The following is an 18,193-nucleotide window of genomic DNA, read 5'->3' on the forward strand; positions in this document are numbered from 1 at the left end:
ACAGAACGCCCCGCCTGATGGATTGTCTGCTTGTTATTCAGGGGAATAGCAGCATGTACCGAGCTCTACGAGATAGTGGAGTTGGTCTTGCTGAAGACCTCCCATGAACTACTGCGCATGCTTTGATGACAGCGACGTTATTACAGGCTTTTTTCAGCGGTGTCTGGGTCGCTTGTGTTAACATGTGATGAGGACAAGTATGATGCGGTCATCGTGGTGACCAGCATCTGTTCAGGATTGTTTAATTGTACACTACAAATAATGATGACCATGCCTACCAACGCGTTTGTTTAAGTATTAACTGTACGCTATAGATTCACGAACTTCTATTACCAAGAACTTTCGCATTCGATAGTGAGGCATTGGAAAAGTTCACAAATGTGTACTTGGAGTTTTGGGAAAGATGCCGCTTTGCACTGCCGAAGCTGTTGTTAACGATAGTGCTCACGCCGTCACCTGAGACAGTGTTGCTCACGCTACGAAATTTCAAGACTCTTTGCAATATGACACACCTGTTCGGCCTCTTGAAGCAGTTGAGACACATTCCCAAGGGCAGTGCGGAATTCCTCGGTATCGGGTGCGTGGCCACGAAGCTCGTCGATTTTTGTGTGAACAGCGGAAATCTTGTCTAGTTTTCTCTTCACTTGTTCGCGTTGGCTGCGAGTTTGAAGCAGGCGGGCTCCCGAGCCGTGAAACCTGAGAGAAGATTGCATTTTCCACTGGGATGCAAGCGTACTCAGGCCGGTAGGAACTTACAGGGATTCAACAGTCTCAAGCAAAGACAGGCTGCGCTTGCTCACACTGTCGTCACGACCATCCCACATTGACTTTCCCTGAGAATATTTCAAAGTAGGGTGGCGTCCTGTGTACTAAGGCGTATTGTCGCCCTTACATTAGTGATGCACTTCTTCCAAAAACGATCTTGATTCTCAATGCCAAGTAGATTTCTGCAAAGGTATTTCGTTGAAAGCCACTTAGATTTGAATTTTGGCGTGAAGCTGTTTACCCCATAGTTTTCATAGCTAATGACATGTCAACTGCAGCTTCTTGGCGAAGGTCGCGAGCTCTCTGGAAGTCGCCGGACTGCTCTGTGGTCGACTGACAGTTTGTCTGGCATCGAGTGCACAGCGTCTCTCAACTTGCCTGCCCTTGTGGCTGATTCCTAAAGTGCCAAAAGTTAAAGCTCTGTTTCATTGTTCGAGAAGCTACTGCAGCCTTACAATTTGATGGAGTGCGCGCGGCAGGAGTACTTCGGGGTTTACATAGTCTGCGTGAGTTCCGGCTTCCTTTGCGACTTTCATTGCGCCTTGCCACACCAGGTAAGTGTTGCGGGGATCTGTGCAAAAGCTGGTGGTGAGATTCGGGGCAACTAGAATAAAACAAACTACACATACCTGCTGTAGTCTCAAGGAAAGCGCGCTGCTCTTCCGTCAGCAGCCTCTCTGGGTTCCTCGACAGTTGAGGAACTGGATTCAGGAGCTCGAGGAAAGCACCAACATATCCTGTCCACAATCTCATGGGCGCCACGAATCTACGTTTCACTTATGTAGTCAAGATTACTTCCTAGTCGAGTAGAATGGTGATGCAGCCGCTTCGCCGTGTGTTCATGCTCCATTGACACGGCCGAGACATGGCCGGCCACGAGGGGGAGGAGTAGCACGCTCGCTGCCTTTACCATCTTCTGAACTTCTTTGTGGCAACGAACAACAGGACGTTTCTGATATTAAATGAGGCACAAATAAGGCCTTAGGAACATGACGCACGAGAAAAATACACTTGATCAGCTCTCGTGCCAACTCCTCGGAAGGCGCCCAAGTGTATGTACACTGCTCCTCACCAGCGCGAACCTTGCTCACTTTCAGTGAAGTTCTACCCGTACGCCGACCGGCCGTTCAAGACAAACAGAGGCTCCTTAGTTCACTAAACGAACACTGACATGGAAACTGAAACCCAACGGGCGGAAACGCTTGCAGCCGTAAACAGCTCTAGGTAGTTCCCAGAATCCAACTTCGGCACTGCTCCTACGCAGAACTAGAATTATGCTCGGTAGCGAGACCTTAACACTGTGACTGACACTAGTTGGCCGCCACTAGCAATAACTCAACAAAAGTAGCGTGAATTGTGACCCCAGTCGTAACTATGGCGATAACTGGCCAACCTACACACAGTAAATGGGGGAGCTTTGCGTATTGCGCCTGGTCAAACACCGAGGTTCTGGGTTGTTCGGGAAAACGTTACGATAAGAATGGTTTAGAATGAGTGAAATTTGGGAAGAAACGAAGGGTTCATTCCTGTGCTCTACCATCATCCCAGACGTTGAAAAACGCACCGCAGTCTCACGCGGCTACGATGGCATCCTTCGTTCCAGAAAGGAAGTCAGACCATTCCTGGAATGGCGACTTCGTGTAAAGTCTCGGCTTCCACAGGTCCGGGGTCAGGTACCCGTAAGTTTGCTTCAAAGCATCGAAAAGTGCCTGTGTTCACAGACACAAAAACAACAGCCATTTTACTTCGACTTACTACAATTGACAATATTTCACATCAATTGATAAGGCACCTGTGGTACCCTACAACAACATTCACTTTCCGTACTTTCATGAAGTTGCCCCTAGTCTTCGTTGAACCGTTGGAGTTGGAAAAGCAATCTTTTATTCCTGCAAAAGCCAGGATCTTCTTCGTTGTTGGGGCACCAACGATGTGTGTGCCGCGAGGGGCAGGAATGAGGCGGACGCGGACAGATCCGCACTTTCCAGAGACCTTCATGGGAACTGTGTGAGGGTCGCCGATCTTGTTTCCCCAGTAGCCGCGCCTGTGTGGACCACCCATAAGCCAGTTGCATCGTCTTTATTTTGGTAGACTATCATGCGGAATCGACGAGATGCACTACAGTCAGATTCCCATACCTGACGGGGATAAGGCTCAGCTTCGCAGCGATGATAGCACCGCGGATGGCGCTTGCAACTTCCTTGGCGCACTTTACGCCGAGACCGCAATGCCCATTGCTATCACCAATGGCCACAAAAGCCTTGAAACGAGTCCTCTGTCCGGCACGCGTCTGCTTCTGGACGGGCATGATCTTCATCACTTCGTCCTTCAATGGGCGCGAGGTGACCTCAGGAAGGAAGAAATGGTCGATGATCTGATCAGCCAACAAAAAGTACATGTGGAATTATGGAAGTTACACACCCCCTACTTCTTCAGAACATGAAGGCGGCAACACAGCCGCATGCCGTCGCACGCTCTCGTAACATGTGGCGGACGCCCATCAGTGTACCAGAGCGCGCCACATATTTGCAAGTCAGACAGCTATTGGACAAAATCTTCCGTCAGTCTTCCGGAAGGGGAATACCATTTTCATCATATGCCAAGATGGACGACGGATGCATGGTGCAAAGTGTCTCTCCGAATCAAACCACAAACACTTGCTCTCCAAGAGAAAACTCATATTCCAGTATTTCGGACACCCTCCACGCAGCGTTGCAAAAGCAACGCAGCAGCTTGCTCGTAGCCGCAGGCATCCACAAGGTTCGGCTAGTTATCAGCCAACAGCGACGAGTAGCGCACAGACACTAGCAGGTCAGACAGCAATTGGACAAAATCTTCCGTCAGTCTTCCGGAAGGGGAATACGTTTGTCATCATGCGCTGACGTGAACCATAAGTGAACGGCGCAGAACGTTGTCTTGACCTACTCACATGCCATCATATCCTACAGACGAACTTACGTACGAAATTACATCACAAGACGATATTTGCATGTATCTCCCTAACAGGACTTGGGGCCCGTTAGCGCATAACACACAACCGTGCATAATGATCCCCCAGTCTGTAGTAATCCTGCTGTGCTCCGTCGGAGTGAAGTGAGCGAGAATCCATACAATTATTCAACCACGCCTCAACCTCTATGCTCCAACAAGTGAAGATACAAGTCGTTCCGCGAGACAGCAGAACGATGTGCAAAAGCATACTTGGAACTCCTTTACGGGAAGCGAATGAAGGTACACCTCCTCGATAGAGGTAATCTTCCCGGCACGCACAAGGCGACCAAGCTTGGTAATTGGGACCCAGTCTTTCAAGTCATCTTCGGCAGTGCCACGGCCTCGGCCACGGCCCCGTCCTCTGCCACGTCCCCGGGGACCACCACGCCCAAATCCTCGCCCGAAACCGCCGCGATCTGAACAAAAATGCCAAAGAGATCAGTCGATCGCTTCTACTATAAAGAAATTCCCCACTGGAGTGCGGCACAGATCAAACCGGCACGCAGTAGCTCAAAAGTACGGGACCAAGGGGACGCAGAATTATGAAAAAGGATTCAGTAATGCTCTTCAAAATATCCGTGCTATGCAAATGCAACCAGAGAAACCCAGACTAAGGAGCCGCCGTTTCTAGACTAAAGCAATCCCAGCATACTGCTGCTGCCAATCCCACAGGGTACCACATCTTCCTCATTGCAGATGCATCCACTTCAGAAAGTGAAACATTTCATATTCACTTCAGCTAACTCCAACAAAATTCACAAGAGCTATACACAGCGACAAAGTCTCGAGCGTCCCCACACGCTACGCAGCCCCTTGCGTCTGTGGCCATTTATGCGTTAAAGCTCCGCATTTCATGCCGAACCTGCCATTGTCGAATGGTAGAGCAAGGCCTTCGAAGGAGATCCCCAAAAACAAGCAGCTAATTTCTGCCTCAACCACTTTGCAAGCCCCTATTTGCAGCATGGAAGTGGGGTGGGGTGGCGAATGGGGGCGGCGGCTACCAGCAGCCTCTGTTTTGAGATTCCTTGTTCGTCTCCAGTGAAGGATAAGCAACCTTGGCAATAGCACAAAAACAAGAGTAGCGTTTGTGTCAAATTTTTATTCTTTGGAAATTGACGCTTTCGAGTGGCTCGGCAGAGCCATTAACACCGAGCTCCGTGAGGTAGACTGTCTGCTTTAAGTATGATTCCTGTGAGTGCTAACGACCTATTGGCCGGGAGTCCCGCTTCCAGTGTGTAGCCTCTTAGCAGAAGACAAGGCTGTATGTCAGAAGTTCACGTTTTTCTGATCAGCACAGACTTGGAGGCGTTCATGAGCTCGCACTCGTAAGGAGTATTGTTGTTGGCTGCTCAGGGCGCAGTAGAATTGCGGTCTGTTTCTGCAAGTTGAGCAGCCCGGAGTACCAATCCAAGAATTTTTGATATTAGCCAATCCTCTCAGGGCATCTTCTCCGAAGCGTAGCGGGTTGTAGTCTATTGGGAACAGCAGTGCCGATGAGGCTTACTTGTATAGACTAAGAGTAAGCCCAGGTGTGAAATGTACACTGCAGCGTCTCGGTCAGAGAACTCGTGTATCAAAATGTATGTTTGGGAGAAGATAAGGCACTACTGATGCCGCTTTATACGCAGGCTGGGAGCGAGGGGGACACATAGAATGCCTTTGAAGCCAGTCGCTAGTCGCATGGGAACCAGAATTTGATCTTTACGCAGGTAGGAAAAAACAAGATGCGTTGCCCGAAGGGGCTCGATATAGCTCAAAACTGCAGCGAGTTTGATGAACTACTAGATGAGGCACCTATTTCATCATTAGTAACAAGCAGAGCAGGACTGTGTTAGGAACGACCGACTTCCGCGCATTAATAGAGGCTCGGCCCTCTACCCGGCCGTCGCTGGATCCAAACCAGAGCTTTGCAGCATAGCATACATGGTGTATCCCTCTTGAATGATCCACGTTGTACTCATGTCACACCCACAGATTTATTACAGGCTTGAGTTTGGCTTGTACCATGAGCCTAAGCCCTCTTCGCACTTCTCCGCAGTGCTCAGCACTACACAACGGGCCTAACGCAGCCTATGAGTCACTGGAAGCTGGGAGAGAGATGCGAGGAAAAGCTGCTACTAGCGACTTAATTTCATCGTTAATTAGCCCCTGGAGCTAACATAGGAAAGTACGCCAGCTTCCGCCTTCACACAGTGGATTTCCAGCTGATGTGGGCAGTTGAGAAAAGCAGGAGGCAGAAGCGCAGCTCAGGAAACTTGAAGTTAAGAAGCCGAAGTTCTGCTGCCTTGAGCAGCGAGCGAAACACCTAACGATAATTTTCGGCCACTCACGCTACAATGTCCTCAGTGTAAAGAAATACGGGACATAGGGCTTAAGGCCCCGGCGGCCTCTTGCAGGCGTAGGCATACCGTGAATCTGGATAGCCAAGTAACAGCCACCTAATGTGCAATGACTTTTAGGAGAGTTCGAAAGGGGTGTCCTCGTTGAAATTTAGTAATTGAAATAATCAATCCCCGTCATGATGCACGCTCAAAAGACTACCCAGACTTGTCGGCCAAGGTAGAAACTCGTTGCATGCATCGGTTAAGCGCGCGTGCAGCCCAGACCATCTACAGCCGTCACAGACCTGTTATTGCCTCAAACTTCCACTTAGTACCAGATGCCGAAGCGCTTCATGAACATAAGAGTCTCACGCGGGACCGACACCATTCGCCAACTGTTAGACGAATTTTCCCCAACTTTCCTTAGACGAATGTGCTTCAAGTATTGATGCAAGCGAACTTTTTCGACATTTATACTCTGGGGAAAAGGCCACAAAGTTCTTTGAAATTATCGCCACAACAAAACTGCCAGCTCTTCTTTCTTTCCACTTACGGGCTCCACAGATTTAGGCAGCGGAGCCTTGCAGCTTCATTGGGCGCTTCTAATATTTCCTTTGCTTCAGGCATAATTAATATAGTGGGCGTGTAGTGGGCGTGGCCTTGCCGGGTCCGTGAATATAATCTTAGCGTCACGCGTCACGATCATCTGCACCTCACATTGGTGATGCCAGGCGCCTTCTACACGTAATTGATATCTGCATAAAGGGAATTAAACATATTGACGCCCGCCGCAAGGCTCTCTTTCGAACTCTAGGGCTCAGTCCAACTCTCATCCTTCCTAGGCGCGCATAAGCCATAGGCTATTTATTCCCCGTGGCTTATATATAACGTTTGCCTTCTAATGAAGCGTATATTATTAGCAGCACCAACTAGCGTTTGACAGCTCCCTTTAGGACACACCCAGACCCTCATCCTTACTAAACTTGCATAAGCCATGGGGTATTTATACCCTCTGGCTTATATATGCTGTTTGCCTCCTAATGAAGTGTACACTATTAGCAGCACCAACCAGTGTTTGACAGTTTCCTTGTGCTGACGACGTCAGCTCCCCCTCCAACAATGCACTGCTTAATATAACTACTGAAATTACACGTTCCCCACAGAATTCGAATCAGTTTCGAAGTGTTCAATGCTTTTCATCTTTCTGGGATTTTCCCTATTTCCAGACTTGCCAATCCGCGGTAGCCATATGCCAGACGGCAATCTACTGTACTTATGGATCTTCAGCGTCCTTCAGATGTCACATGAACCCGTTTAAAGCCCCCGAATTCACATATCATTTGGCTTTCTGCTGGCTCACAAGGTGCACAGAAATATCCTTCTTCCCCAAAGCTAATATACCGTTCATTGTCATCCAGCCCCAAGCACTTGCTGCCTTGCTAGCGTACTGCGATGAACCATCGTTTCTTCCGTGCTTACGCCTAACTATGCGCTGTTACAGCTTTTTGCCACGTTTAAGGACTCTCCACCAAGCTATGTTGCATATGGTCGTGCCCAGCTCAAGGGTCCATGTTGCAGATCGATGAGCTGCTACGGTCCGATGTTGTGAAAGAGGTTCTACTGTAATTGCAGGACAGATTTCAGATTTTCTACTTATGAAGAGTGTGACTTAACAGCGGAACAGATGATTTGGGATTTATGCTGGTTGAGACGAGAGACTACTCGCCGTGATTGATATCGCAATCATGCACGAGCAGGTGCAGAGTTTCAGCTTTGAAAGGCTCGCTTTATCATGCAGATAACATACTTTAGCTTTCATGATTTCAAGTTACTCTATGGTTTTTGACTTTCCGGGGCAGTCTTCGCGGTGAAGGGCCGAACAAGATGGGATGCTGCCTGAGCCACTCTGATGGCAGAGACTGCTTATCTTTTTGAAATTGTGACTTTCACCATCGCAGTAATCCAGCACAGTGGACAACTGAGCAGCGTAATGAGCTCGCAGGTTTGTGAAGAGTGAATGGAGGGGCAGACCGGCTCTCCGGGGCGTGCAGGTGAAGTACTTGACCCAAAGCGTCAGCAAATGGCTGTGCAAAAATGGCCTCAGCTTGGCGCGTGGAACGCCAGGTTGATTTTTCTTTTCGTGTGCGTTTCGCTAGTTTTCGGGTGCGATGCATCAGACCAAGATTCGGACTCACTGGAAATAGAGACATCAGATTTTGAAGATGAGGTGAGCAGAAGCTACGGCGCGGCTGAGTAAAATCTGACTAGTGAGCACTTGTTTTTGCTCCGAAAGGAAATACAGCAAGCTAAGGGTCCATGAGTGAATCTGGGACGTATGTCTAGCCGGATTCACTATGAGACAAAAGATGTTTTCATGTGTACGGTTAGTAGGCACCGGATATAACGCCGCTGCTTCCATCAAGTCACTCGTTGGATAACCAAAGCAGTTTCGGGGAGTCCAATGCCTTGAAGTTCGGTGAGACATACTGACCGCTCGGATTACACGATTACCCTAACACTGCAGATCATTTGTTAGAAGATCGCTGATCAGCAGGAGTCGTTGTAGAGCACCGCTCATTGGCTGGGGCATAGAGCTAGGTATTATGAGCAGTCATTTATCAGTAGCCGCGCCAGTGTGTTAACTCGAATAGGAAGAGGAGTAGGAATGTCTGACGCTTTGGCTGTTTGCTTCTGGACTGAAGGCCCCATGAATGCGTGCAGTTGACTCAATTCTCATAATAAGAGACGAACGGTAGCACTTTTTTGCAGCAGCTGACAATTGATATAATGATCTTGTTCTGCTGAATGTACTATGATACGTTGTGGTGCAACAGGCGATTTAGTGGAACGTCTTGAACGTGCGGAAGACAGTATGTGGACGAATGTGGAGAGAAACCACGACCTTATGAAGGAGCTGGCGCAGATACCGGTGAACTCGTTCGAGCTAGGGAAGCAACAGGCAGATGCCATTGAACGCGTGATCAACGGACTTAAACGAAAAATCGCTATGTTCAGATGGCAGTATCGGGAACTGCTAGAGCTCATCAGCTCTTCCGCTGTCCAAAATACATGTGAGAAGGCTCATACTGAATTAGAAGGCCCCTTACAGAACACTGATTTTGCTGAGCACGAGTCCTGTCGGCAAATTTTTGTGTAAAAGACAACGAATCTGCATGGCTGAGTGTTTCTAGTGCCTGCAGTGTGACAATTTACGGTGAACAAACTGTGTTTTCAAGAGATGCTTATCAGCTACGCAACCCGTGCATCCAGTGTTCACAGTCGACTCTCGACGATATCTTCTCTTAAAGAGAGCACGGCCACTGGTTTGTACTTTTGAGCGCAGGGGCTACAAGGGAGCGGCTAGGGAAGCTGCGGATGCGGATAAGTGATGCGGTACGCATGGTGTCTGTCATTGCCCTCGAAGAGTTCGGGTCCTTTGCCAGTCGCCTCAAGTCTACGCCAAAGGAGCGAGTACTTGTGGCTCGTGAATACGAAGCCGAAATGGCACTCAGTACTCATCGAGTGGAAATAATGCAAAAGAAGTACAAGCAGGTGAGAGCAGAAGAGGCCGAACTGCTATGAATGCTTTATGTTAAGTGAGATAGGAACAGAAAGGCTATTGCCGCAGCAAAGAAAAGAAAGTGGAACCTAGATGGAGCACCAGAGAAGTCTCACTTATCAAATCGACGTTCGTTTCAAGTGATACGCATTACCTTGCCGAGAGGCTTCAGCCGGAGCGATGTCGTAGTTACCAGGCACTTCCATTTATGCGGCCACTTGAATGTAGCATTGCGTTTGCATGCGGATTAATGCATGCGCAGCTTTGCGACGCTTATGAGAAGGTTGTCGAGCGCGTGCATCACTGGGACCAGGAGCTAACGGCTCATTCCATTCGAATGTCCGAAAGGGCAATGGAGGAAATGCGTATTCAGATGGATAGTTATGCCAGCGCCGCAGGGGCTAGCATGTCCGTCAAGGAATCGGAATTTACGCGTTTTGTGAAGAACTCAAGAATGGAAGAGTTGTATTTCCAATCAATTATGGAGGACTGTACAGAGCAGCTTAATTCCAAGGGAGTTGCTGTTATTGATGTCAGCAAGGCGAGGGATCCGACAAATCCAGGAATTGTCACAGCGGCTGGATGGATCAGCAAAATAATTCAAGCCGTTTCTTCAATAAACTCATCATGGTCCATGTACGTTAAAATCATTCGCACATGCACAGGAGGTTCAGATTCTCCTCTGCATTCTCACTGGCTTGTCAACAGTGACGAAGGGCTTTGTTCTTCTCAGTATTTTGTCTTTTGCGCAGCTACCCAGCATTTGTCCACGTGGACGAGCTCGACACGAAGTATCCAGGCGGTTCTGGCAGACTGCAACTGCAGCCGTCAGTGAGGACGATTCAGGCTGCGGTGGAGCCTCTTTTTAAGGAACCTGGGCTGACTCAGTACTCAGTAATTTCAGTGAGCCAGCTGCTCACTTGTATTGTTGTCGCATCAACAAATGTTGCTGGAATGGCGGCCTCCCCTGTTACGGTGTTCGCATCGACGGAACGGGCTGAAGTAACTACGGCGAAACACTTTGGCTTTCACTTCACGCGACGTCTTGCTCACCTTCGGGCATCAGACTTCAGCATTAGCAACAGTAATCAAAAGGTTCTTGTTGCTTACGTTGGCCAGACACCGTGTGAGCTTACACCTTTCCAATTTGTGCCATAGGTTGTCAGACCACAGCAAGTTGCCACTGGTCTCCGTTTTTGTGAGGCCAGCTAGCGCTTGGCGGTTTGCGCGTGCTCACTGGTTGTACTTGACACTCTTGTTTCTAATACAGAGGGGAATGCTTCTCTGCACTTGACCAGCCTGACACCTTCGTTGCTGGATGATGCATCGTTTCAACGCAGCAACTGGAAGCTTCATGCTTTCTGAACTTAAATGGTTGTGAGAGTGTGCTGCCCTCTGCAGTGACCGAGTACAAAGGCAATGAGACAAACTTGGGCTGGCTCAGCCAGTTAGGCAACGCAATTGTCTCCTTCCTGTCCTATGATGGGACAGGCCCCTTCGAATTGCGCGAGTTGAGGTCCCGCGTGAAGAGTGAACTTGCCTACGTAGCCGCGATTGAGCGCAACACTAGTACGAGACTTCTTTCGGAGGCCCTAGCCAAGAGCTATGACACGCTTTTGCCGGACGGGGAATCAGACCTTGGGTACTTCAAACTTTTCGAGAGACACAACACGGCTGTGTTTGTGGGAATAACGTCATTACCACCTCTACAGCTGCCGTTGTCTTCCTTTTTGAGGTAATGTTATGACACTTGAATAGACGCAGCTAAGAGTAGACAGCTGTTTTCAGCTTAGCTAAGACAGCGCTTGGTCTCAACCGTTCGACGAGAAGGGTGTCTTGTGGGCCCGCAGAGCTGCTGCTTTCATCATGAGGATTGAAGTCGCTCGTTCCAAGTATGGCCAAAGGGAATATGTGGTGCCATCGAGGGATACTGTCCTTCAAGCCTTGACCCATCTGTTCCTCTACCCCATGACGGGCGATGCCCAAGCACTCGTGCGCACGCAGCTCAAACGAGACACACGTTTCCCGTTCCTTCGGGTGAAGTCGGGCGTCTCCTTCTGTTACCTGATAACCTCGCAGCGACGAATTTTGCTGGGAAGGGACCACCTTGCAGACCTTAGAAGCCAGCATGTGCGAAGGAACTCGATGGTCGCGACGTTGACCTCATATGTCTCCACGGACTTTATTCCACAAAATGTGGAGTCTTTACGAGGCAAGCTGGACGGGCGTCTGCTCTATGTGCAAGTTTGTATCATAGGCGAACAATGCAACTAAGGCTGCCTTCCTGGCGAGCACCAACAGTTGGATTTTTGTTACCGTGCATGACTGCGACGGAACTATAAAGGGAACGGAAGCGGCCTGCCGCTGCAGCCGTTTGTACGCAGTTGGGGAACTATACAGTGCCTAGGGTGCGACTGCAGTACTACATTCTAGCTGGTACCTGCAAGCAGCAATGCAGCAACAAATCTACCTTCCAGGGCAAAGCCAACGACGGTGGGCCGGTGCACGCTTGCCCACGCGGACCACACGCTTGCCGAAAAACGACAAGGGCATTCAAATCTAAATTCGACTGTAGTAAGGAGCGCTACTGTTGCTGTTCGTGCATATCGTTCGTTCAAGGTCAAAGGCTATTGAAGTCGCGGGGCTACAGGATGCAGAGAAGTATCGCATGTTTCTTCTTTTGTTCCATGTATTCTAGTCCGCCTCCCCTGGTCCTTTCGCCATAGCAGCCAGAATCATACAACGGAGTGCATTCTTACGCACGTGCTCCAAATCATGTTCACAAAACGATAGCACAAGATCGTCCGTTTTCTCGCCCTCGCCTCGAAAGAAGACTGTAGCAAAGAACCATTACTGACGCGTGGACCCACCGGACTCTTCCGCAGCAGCGCTGCGCGGCCGCTTTGCAGGGGGTGGATCTACCTCTGGCTGAACACAACCAAACCACACGCGAGCTCCATGCAATTACCGTATGGAAACAGTAACACATGGAGGCAGCCACGCAACGTGGCTAGATGGGCGAGGGTGTTATGCCGAAGCAACCTGTAAGTCGTCGGAAATATTGTAATTTCCCCGTGACGAAACACACCTTGCCCCGTCCCTGTGCTTCGGAGGAACCGTGTGCTTGGGAGGTGCTGTGTGCTGGCTGGTCTTTAGTAGCGTTATCGCTCTTGTCGCTCTGTCCACTTCGCCCACTGGTTGGCTTAGAGCTGGGCACTGGCCGGGGTACCACCGAAGTAGCAGGATCCGTAGGTCCCACACTTTGGTCATCTTGTAACTTCCCGTGCAGTGCATCTAGTACCACTGCGACGTAACAAATCCAGCAAATCACAGGAATGCTGCTGTTTCGGTCTGCTCAAGGGGAAAAAGCAGCAAACCGCGCTAGGAGCACTGCAGGGACACCTGGGCGGAGACGCCACGAAGGCCCTAGGCCTTTTCGGCACAGGAGGCGAAACGGTGTTTCTCACGCATCTCCCCCAAACGCGTACCGTTTGAAATTCCCTCTCTCTTCAACGCGTCTGGATACATATACTCCAGAACTGCACACAGTTTCTGAAAGTGTACATGCCACAGCTGAAGGGTAGGATACATCAACAAATGATTTTGCTATCTGCTTAGCCAGCGTCCAAGGGAAAGCTAGCGGCTCGCGAGTTCAGGGAGCATATTCCTCAACTGCCTGCTACTACTGTCGCCTAGAGATGGCTCTGTTTCGAAATATCCACGTTACCTGCGGCAACGATAAAGACCAGCACCTGACTTGTTTCGTAGTCTTGTTCCACGCAAGGCCTGCGGGGACAACCGCATACATACTGAGGTCACTCAGTGCAAGAAGCAACTTTCTTGCTCTCCTTATCGTCAAAGTGCGTGCATACCCTTGAACACACCACTCCCAGGACTGAATTTGTCGTGAAGAGGCTGGTCGAATGTCGTGTAGGCACACGGTTAAGTACACGTCTACGCCCGCTGGTCGTACGACCGTTGATCGGCCACGTTCCATAGCTCAGCGCCACCAACAGTGACTGACCTCTATTTGGTTGTGCAAGGGCGCAACGGTTGATAATATCAATACATTCTTTTTCACCGCCATTTTCGAGCTCAAATGCCAAATATGAGGCCCATGCGTCACCTAGTGAGGGGTCAAGCGTGACGCTGCGATTCATCCACTTCCGAGCTTTCGCAATCTTCTTATCCCTCCAAAACAGACGAGCAACAGCATGAATTACGTTGACGTCGTTCTCGCACTTTGTTAGAGCATCGACTGCCCTATGCGTCTACATTAGGCATGCACAAGGAAACAAAAAGGCAAATCCCTGCAAATGCGACCGCCATAACAGAACCAATCCCAAGTATGAAAAAACCTCCCAGATAAACTCAGCTCAGGCGCGACCCCTACGACTTTACAAATTCCAATCCAAGAAGAACAAAACAATCCCACTAACAACCTCTGCAAGCCAACAGAAAACTGTGCACAGTAGCAACCAACAATAATACATGCAAACGTAAAGTGCGCAAGTAATTGTGCACGAATTACTTGCGCATTTTCTTCTTCGAGGAAAATCGCCTCCGCCCAAATAATACCCGCGTTGGGGCATGCCTGAATGGCCTTTGCTGCTACGTGTTGTGCAACCTCTCGGTTACCCGACTCGATCTCGATTTGTACGAGCGCCAGCCAAAGCTCAGGACTGTTTGGGACGCGAAGCTTGGCCTTTTCCAGCACTGCACGCGCTCTGTTCCAGTTCTTTTGGCTTCTCTCACAATTGACCCAGCACAACCATAGTGGTACGCTGCGTGGGCAACACACAGTCCCTTCCCGGAATACATCAATAGCTCTAGCCAAGTCCCTTTGCGTTGGGTGTTCTTCATGTAGTTGACCTCGAACCATCCATAATTTAGCAAAGGTCTGGTGCTGCTTGACAGCCTCATCTGCTAAAGCGATTGCAGCGTCGTAGTCACCAAGTTGTCGCTCTAGCTGTATAGACTGCATCCAGACGTTAGCAGTGTTAATGTTCTGTCGGGTGCGTTTAAGGAGCTTCCTAGCACGCTCAAACTCATTGTTCTCTCTTTCAAGCTTGACAGCTGCAAGGGAGATTGCCTCGCTATTCTCATTGTGAGAAAATGCTTCTGCCAGAATGCGCCGCGCAGCATTGATATCCCCCTTTAGCCACTGTTGCTTTGCCGCCATCAGCCACAAGACATCTGCCTTCGGGCAGCATGTAACTGCTTTTTGAAGGACTTTTTCTAGAGCTTCCCTGGTACCGTGCTTTGTCTCAAGGTCCGCAAGAGCTAGCCATAGACTCTTCTTCGTCCTAAGACGTTCAAGGGCGTGAGTATACAAAGCCCGTGCCACAGTTATGGAGCCTCTGCTCAAACATTCCTCTGCGTCCTCGCTCCACACACGTTTTGCGTTGATGTTCTCGACCCCAACTTTCATGGTGGCCCGTATAATAGCTTGAGCTGTCTTCAGAAATCCAGAAGCCTCAGCTTCTTCTGCGAGCTTTAGCCAGACATCTCTTGTCTGGGCAACACCACGGCCTATCAAGTTGTCAACAGCTCTCCCAATAATAACCTGCACCATCTTTTCATTTCCTTGGGTTTCTTCCAGCTTGCATGCAGCTACCCATATCTCAGGCGAAGTTGGGCACTTTTTGCGCGCTTCATTCAAAACCTTTTGAGCCTCCTCATAAGTGCTAAGCCTGGCTAGAGCCAACCACATTTCGTGGGACTGCGGGACGCATTCAACAGCTCGGGTCAGGAGAATCCGAGCATTCCGTTCGTCTTCTAAACTGCACGCTTCTTTCCAGAGTCGGGCAGAATTCGGAATAAATTCCAGAGCCTTTCGCAGCACCAGGCGTTTGTCAGTTATGTCTTTTTCCCTGCTGTATGCATCCAGCCACAAGCGGACCTGCGCAGAAGCAGCCATACAGCAGTCATACGCTAGATTAACAATGTGGAGTACATCTGGGTAATGCAACTCACAAGCCGCTGAATTAAGGAAAAACAACGGGCATCAGCAAGTAATACATATGCAGGTGCGGGCAGAATGCAAGAGTATTGGCGTATGACCTTTACTAATTGCCGGCCTCTTCACTAGCAATCAATGTACTCAGGAAGCCAACTGCTTCGGGGCTTACCGAGTGCGGAAGCACAGATACTGCTTTCGCAAGGACTGCCTTAGCGTTGCGGGGCTTCTCGAGCCTGGCGGCCTCCAGCCAAACGTCTTCGCTTTTCGGGCACCTCTGGCACCCGAGAGATATCAATTCGCGTGCTGACTGCAGCTTTCCTGAATCACAAACACAGCACATACCAAAACTCATCCAAATAAAAAAGAGGATCAACAGTTATACGCTTCATACATAATATAGGAACAGCGTCAGTGCAGCAGCAACTGCACGCCAAACTGTACCTGCCAGCTCTTCCAAACGCGCAGCCGCAATCCAGCCCGGGGCATGATTCGGGTTGGTAGATATCACCGACTTCAGCAAAGTCCTTGCCTTTTTGATATCTGCAATATCCGCATCGCTTTGAAGCTGCGTATAAAAACCACAGATTGACAAGAATGGGCTATGACAGGGCTTTTCGATGCTTGACAATGTGAATGGTAAGTTTCCAGGCAATACGCCTGTTCTCGTTGCAGAGGGAACGTATACTATCTCGGAATGTCTCAGTAGTGTTCCAACTAGTATCCTCAGACGTGGGAAGGACGCACCTGCATAGAGTTAAGGTCTGTAAGGTATCCTTTGGGGTCGATGACAGTTTGGCCTGAAATACTGTCCATTACTTTATCAAGTTTGACTGAGAGTACTGTTCCACGGGCCTCCCCGAGGTCGTTTAGAGATGGTGTACTGCTCCCCATGGGAGTCCGCAGACCGAGTGGGGTTTGAATTCCTAGTGGAGTTTGTAGCCCAAGAGGCGTCGACAGGCCACCTCCCATGAGGGGTGTTGCCATCCCAAAACCGATAGGAGTGGCAGTTCCTGCCGAGGCAATCGAATTAGAGAAAGACTCGCGATTGCGAGCTTCGAGAATCCCTCTGTCAGACGCAGGAGTTAGTATTTGTTGCTTCTTTTGCTTCCGTTTTAGTGTGTAGTCCCCAATATCTGGGATGGACTCCCACTCCTCTGCAGAGAAAACACAACACTCAGTCCACACTTAGACTTGTTGATGTGCTTGAAAAAACTATTCCGACACAGCTGCATCAATGCAACAGTGCACAAGGGATTCTCTTATCTCGTTCACGATTAACCCAATGCTGTGACACTGAATTCACCTTGCGTCACAGTAGCCAATCCCTTTTTTAGGTCAGCGAACTGCTGATGAATTGTTGGCTTCTCCGCGCGCATCTTGGCAATTTCCTCCTTCAGTCGGGCCTCCCTACGCGACCTGCGTCTTCCATCCATCCGGTGGTCTATGGATTCATAAACTTCATCAGCAACTCTGTCCTCCTCATCGTACCTGCACCAAAACGCCCCTGGGGAGTTCGTATTCCGATAACACTGAAGTGCTGCCGGTGCGTGCCAATAGCGATGGCACGAAGCCAGAAGTAAACGCGTGCAAAACAAGCAACAGAACCACTATTTAATGGAAATATACGCAAACGAATACACACTGAGTCATGCCTTACTCCCCATCATTGAAGAGATTCTCTGCATATCCAGTGAATGGGTCGAAATTCGCGTCGCTCAAGTCGCTCTTGTCTGCGGCTCCCTGAGTGTAATCAATAGAGTCATCACGACTCACACCTCCAGCAAAGCCTGTTGCGCCACGGCCTCTGCCGGGAATGTAGCCTGGAGGCGGCTTCCCAAAAAGTCTGAGCAAAGCCAAGAGACAGGCGCATCGACTCAGAGGCACGAGTGGCCGCAGCACTGTTATGTGTGCTACTACTATGGGCAAACGGGCAAACTCTCCACATATATCCGACAAGCCACGCTAGCCAAAGCCAATCCTTAAACGAAGTATGGGGGTAGCCTGACGAAGTGCCACGGCATTGGCAATCCTCACTCAGCAGCTCGTCTTTGGCTCTCTGCACGGGATGCTGCGTCTCGTATTTCTCTGAGTTTCGCACTGGATGCCACAGGGGCAGGAGCAGTCTCTGCTCTCGTGGTAAAGGCAGTGGCTCCACGGCCAAGGCCGGGAACGTAGTTCGGAAGCGGAGTGTCATTAGCTCCTGTGGGGACGAACTTCCGAGCCCCAGGGAGGAGTGACCGAGACATTTCTACAGTCGATGTAAAAACAATGGTCCTCCCAGCTACGTACTAGCCAAAAAATATTTCATGCAGAAAATCGAACATGGAATGGCTGGCGAGCGGGTAGAGCAAGCCTCAGAAGGAACTCGATGTGCGCACGTCGAGCTCCACTAAACAGCGCTCCATTTGCCACCAGCTGATGGAGCGAAGCCTCTGCCGTGAAAGGACTTTGGTAGTGGGACGTATTTACGAAAAACTTCTGCTTCGTCAACTGCTCCCTACTGTTTCACCTGCCGGATGCTGGCTTGTCTACCGAGGAGGGAGCTTTGACTGAAAAAATCAACCCCTTTGCCTTTAGTGCCTGGCAACGCGACTT

At 49.8% G+C, this 18,193-nt stretch overlaps 3 protein-coding genes across 3 annotated transcripts; 1 reads left to right on the forward strand and 2 right to left on the reverse strand.

Moving 5' to 3' along the window:
* Positions 1-2,336: 2,336 nt before the first annotated feature.
* ETH_00024835 (40S ribosomal protein S2, putative) lies at positions 2,337-4,625 on the reverse strand (the record flags this gene model as incomplete). The annotated part of the gene is made up of 5 exons (XM_013375078.1): positions 2,337-2,474; positions 2,593-2,809; positions 2,904-3,139; positions 3,967-4,172; positions 4,619-4,625. 5 exons carry the CDS (start codon positions 4,623-4,625, stop codon positions 2,337-2,339), a joined length of 804 nt encoding a protein of 267 aa, XP_013230532.1.
* Positions 4,626-8,094: 3,469 nt separating this feature from the next.
* On the forward strand, positions 8,095-11,910 carry ETH_00024840 (uncharacterized protein; the record flags this gene model as incomplete). The annotated part of the gene is made up of 8 exons (XM_013375079.1): positions 8,095-8,304; positions 8,469-8,553; positions 8,912-9,148; positions 9,421-9,629; positions 9,899-10,272; positions 10,389-10,762; positions 11,038-11,371; positions 11,487-11,910. The coding sequence occupies 8 exons, from the start codon at positions 8,095-8,097 to the stop codon at positions 11,908-11,910; spliced, it is 2,247 nt and encodes a 748-aa protein (XP_013230533.1).
* Positions 11,911-12,486: 576 nt separating this feature from the next.
* On the reverse strand, positions 12,487-17,844 carry ETH_00024845 (U5 snRNP-associated 102 kDa protein, putative; the record flags this gene model as incomplete). The annotated part of the gene is made up of 12 exons (XM_013375080.1): positions 12,487-12,564; positions 12,725-12,987; positions 13,125-13,188; positions 13,364-13,422; positions 13,661-13,907; positions 14,168-15,538; positions 15,768-15,916; positions 16,040-16,163; positions 16,343-16,752; positions 16,902-17,086; positions 17,256-17,441; positions 17,633-17,844. The coding sequence occupies 12 exons, from the start codon at positions 17,842-17,844 to the stop codon at positions 12,487-12,489; spliced, it is 3,348 nt and encodes a 1,115-aa protein (XP_013230534.1).
* Positions 17,845-18,193: the final 349 nt, after the last annotated feature.

Source organism: Eimeria tenella, genomic scaffold (genome assembly GCF_000499545.2).
Source record: "Eimeria tenella Houghton genomic scaffold, Eth_scaff25, whole genome shotgun sequence".
NCBI lineage: Eukaryota > Apicomplexa > Conoidasida > Eucoccidiorida > Eimeriidae > Eimeria > Eimeria tenella.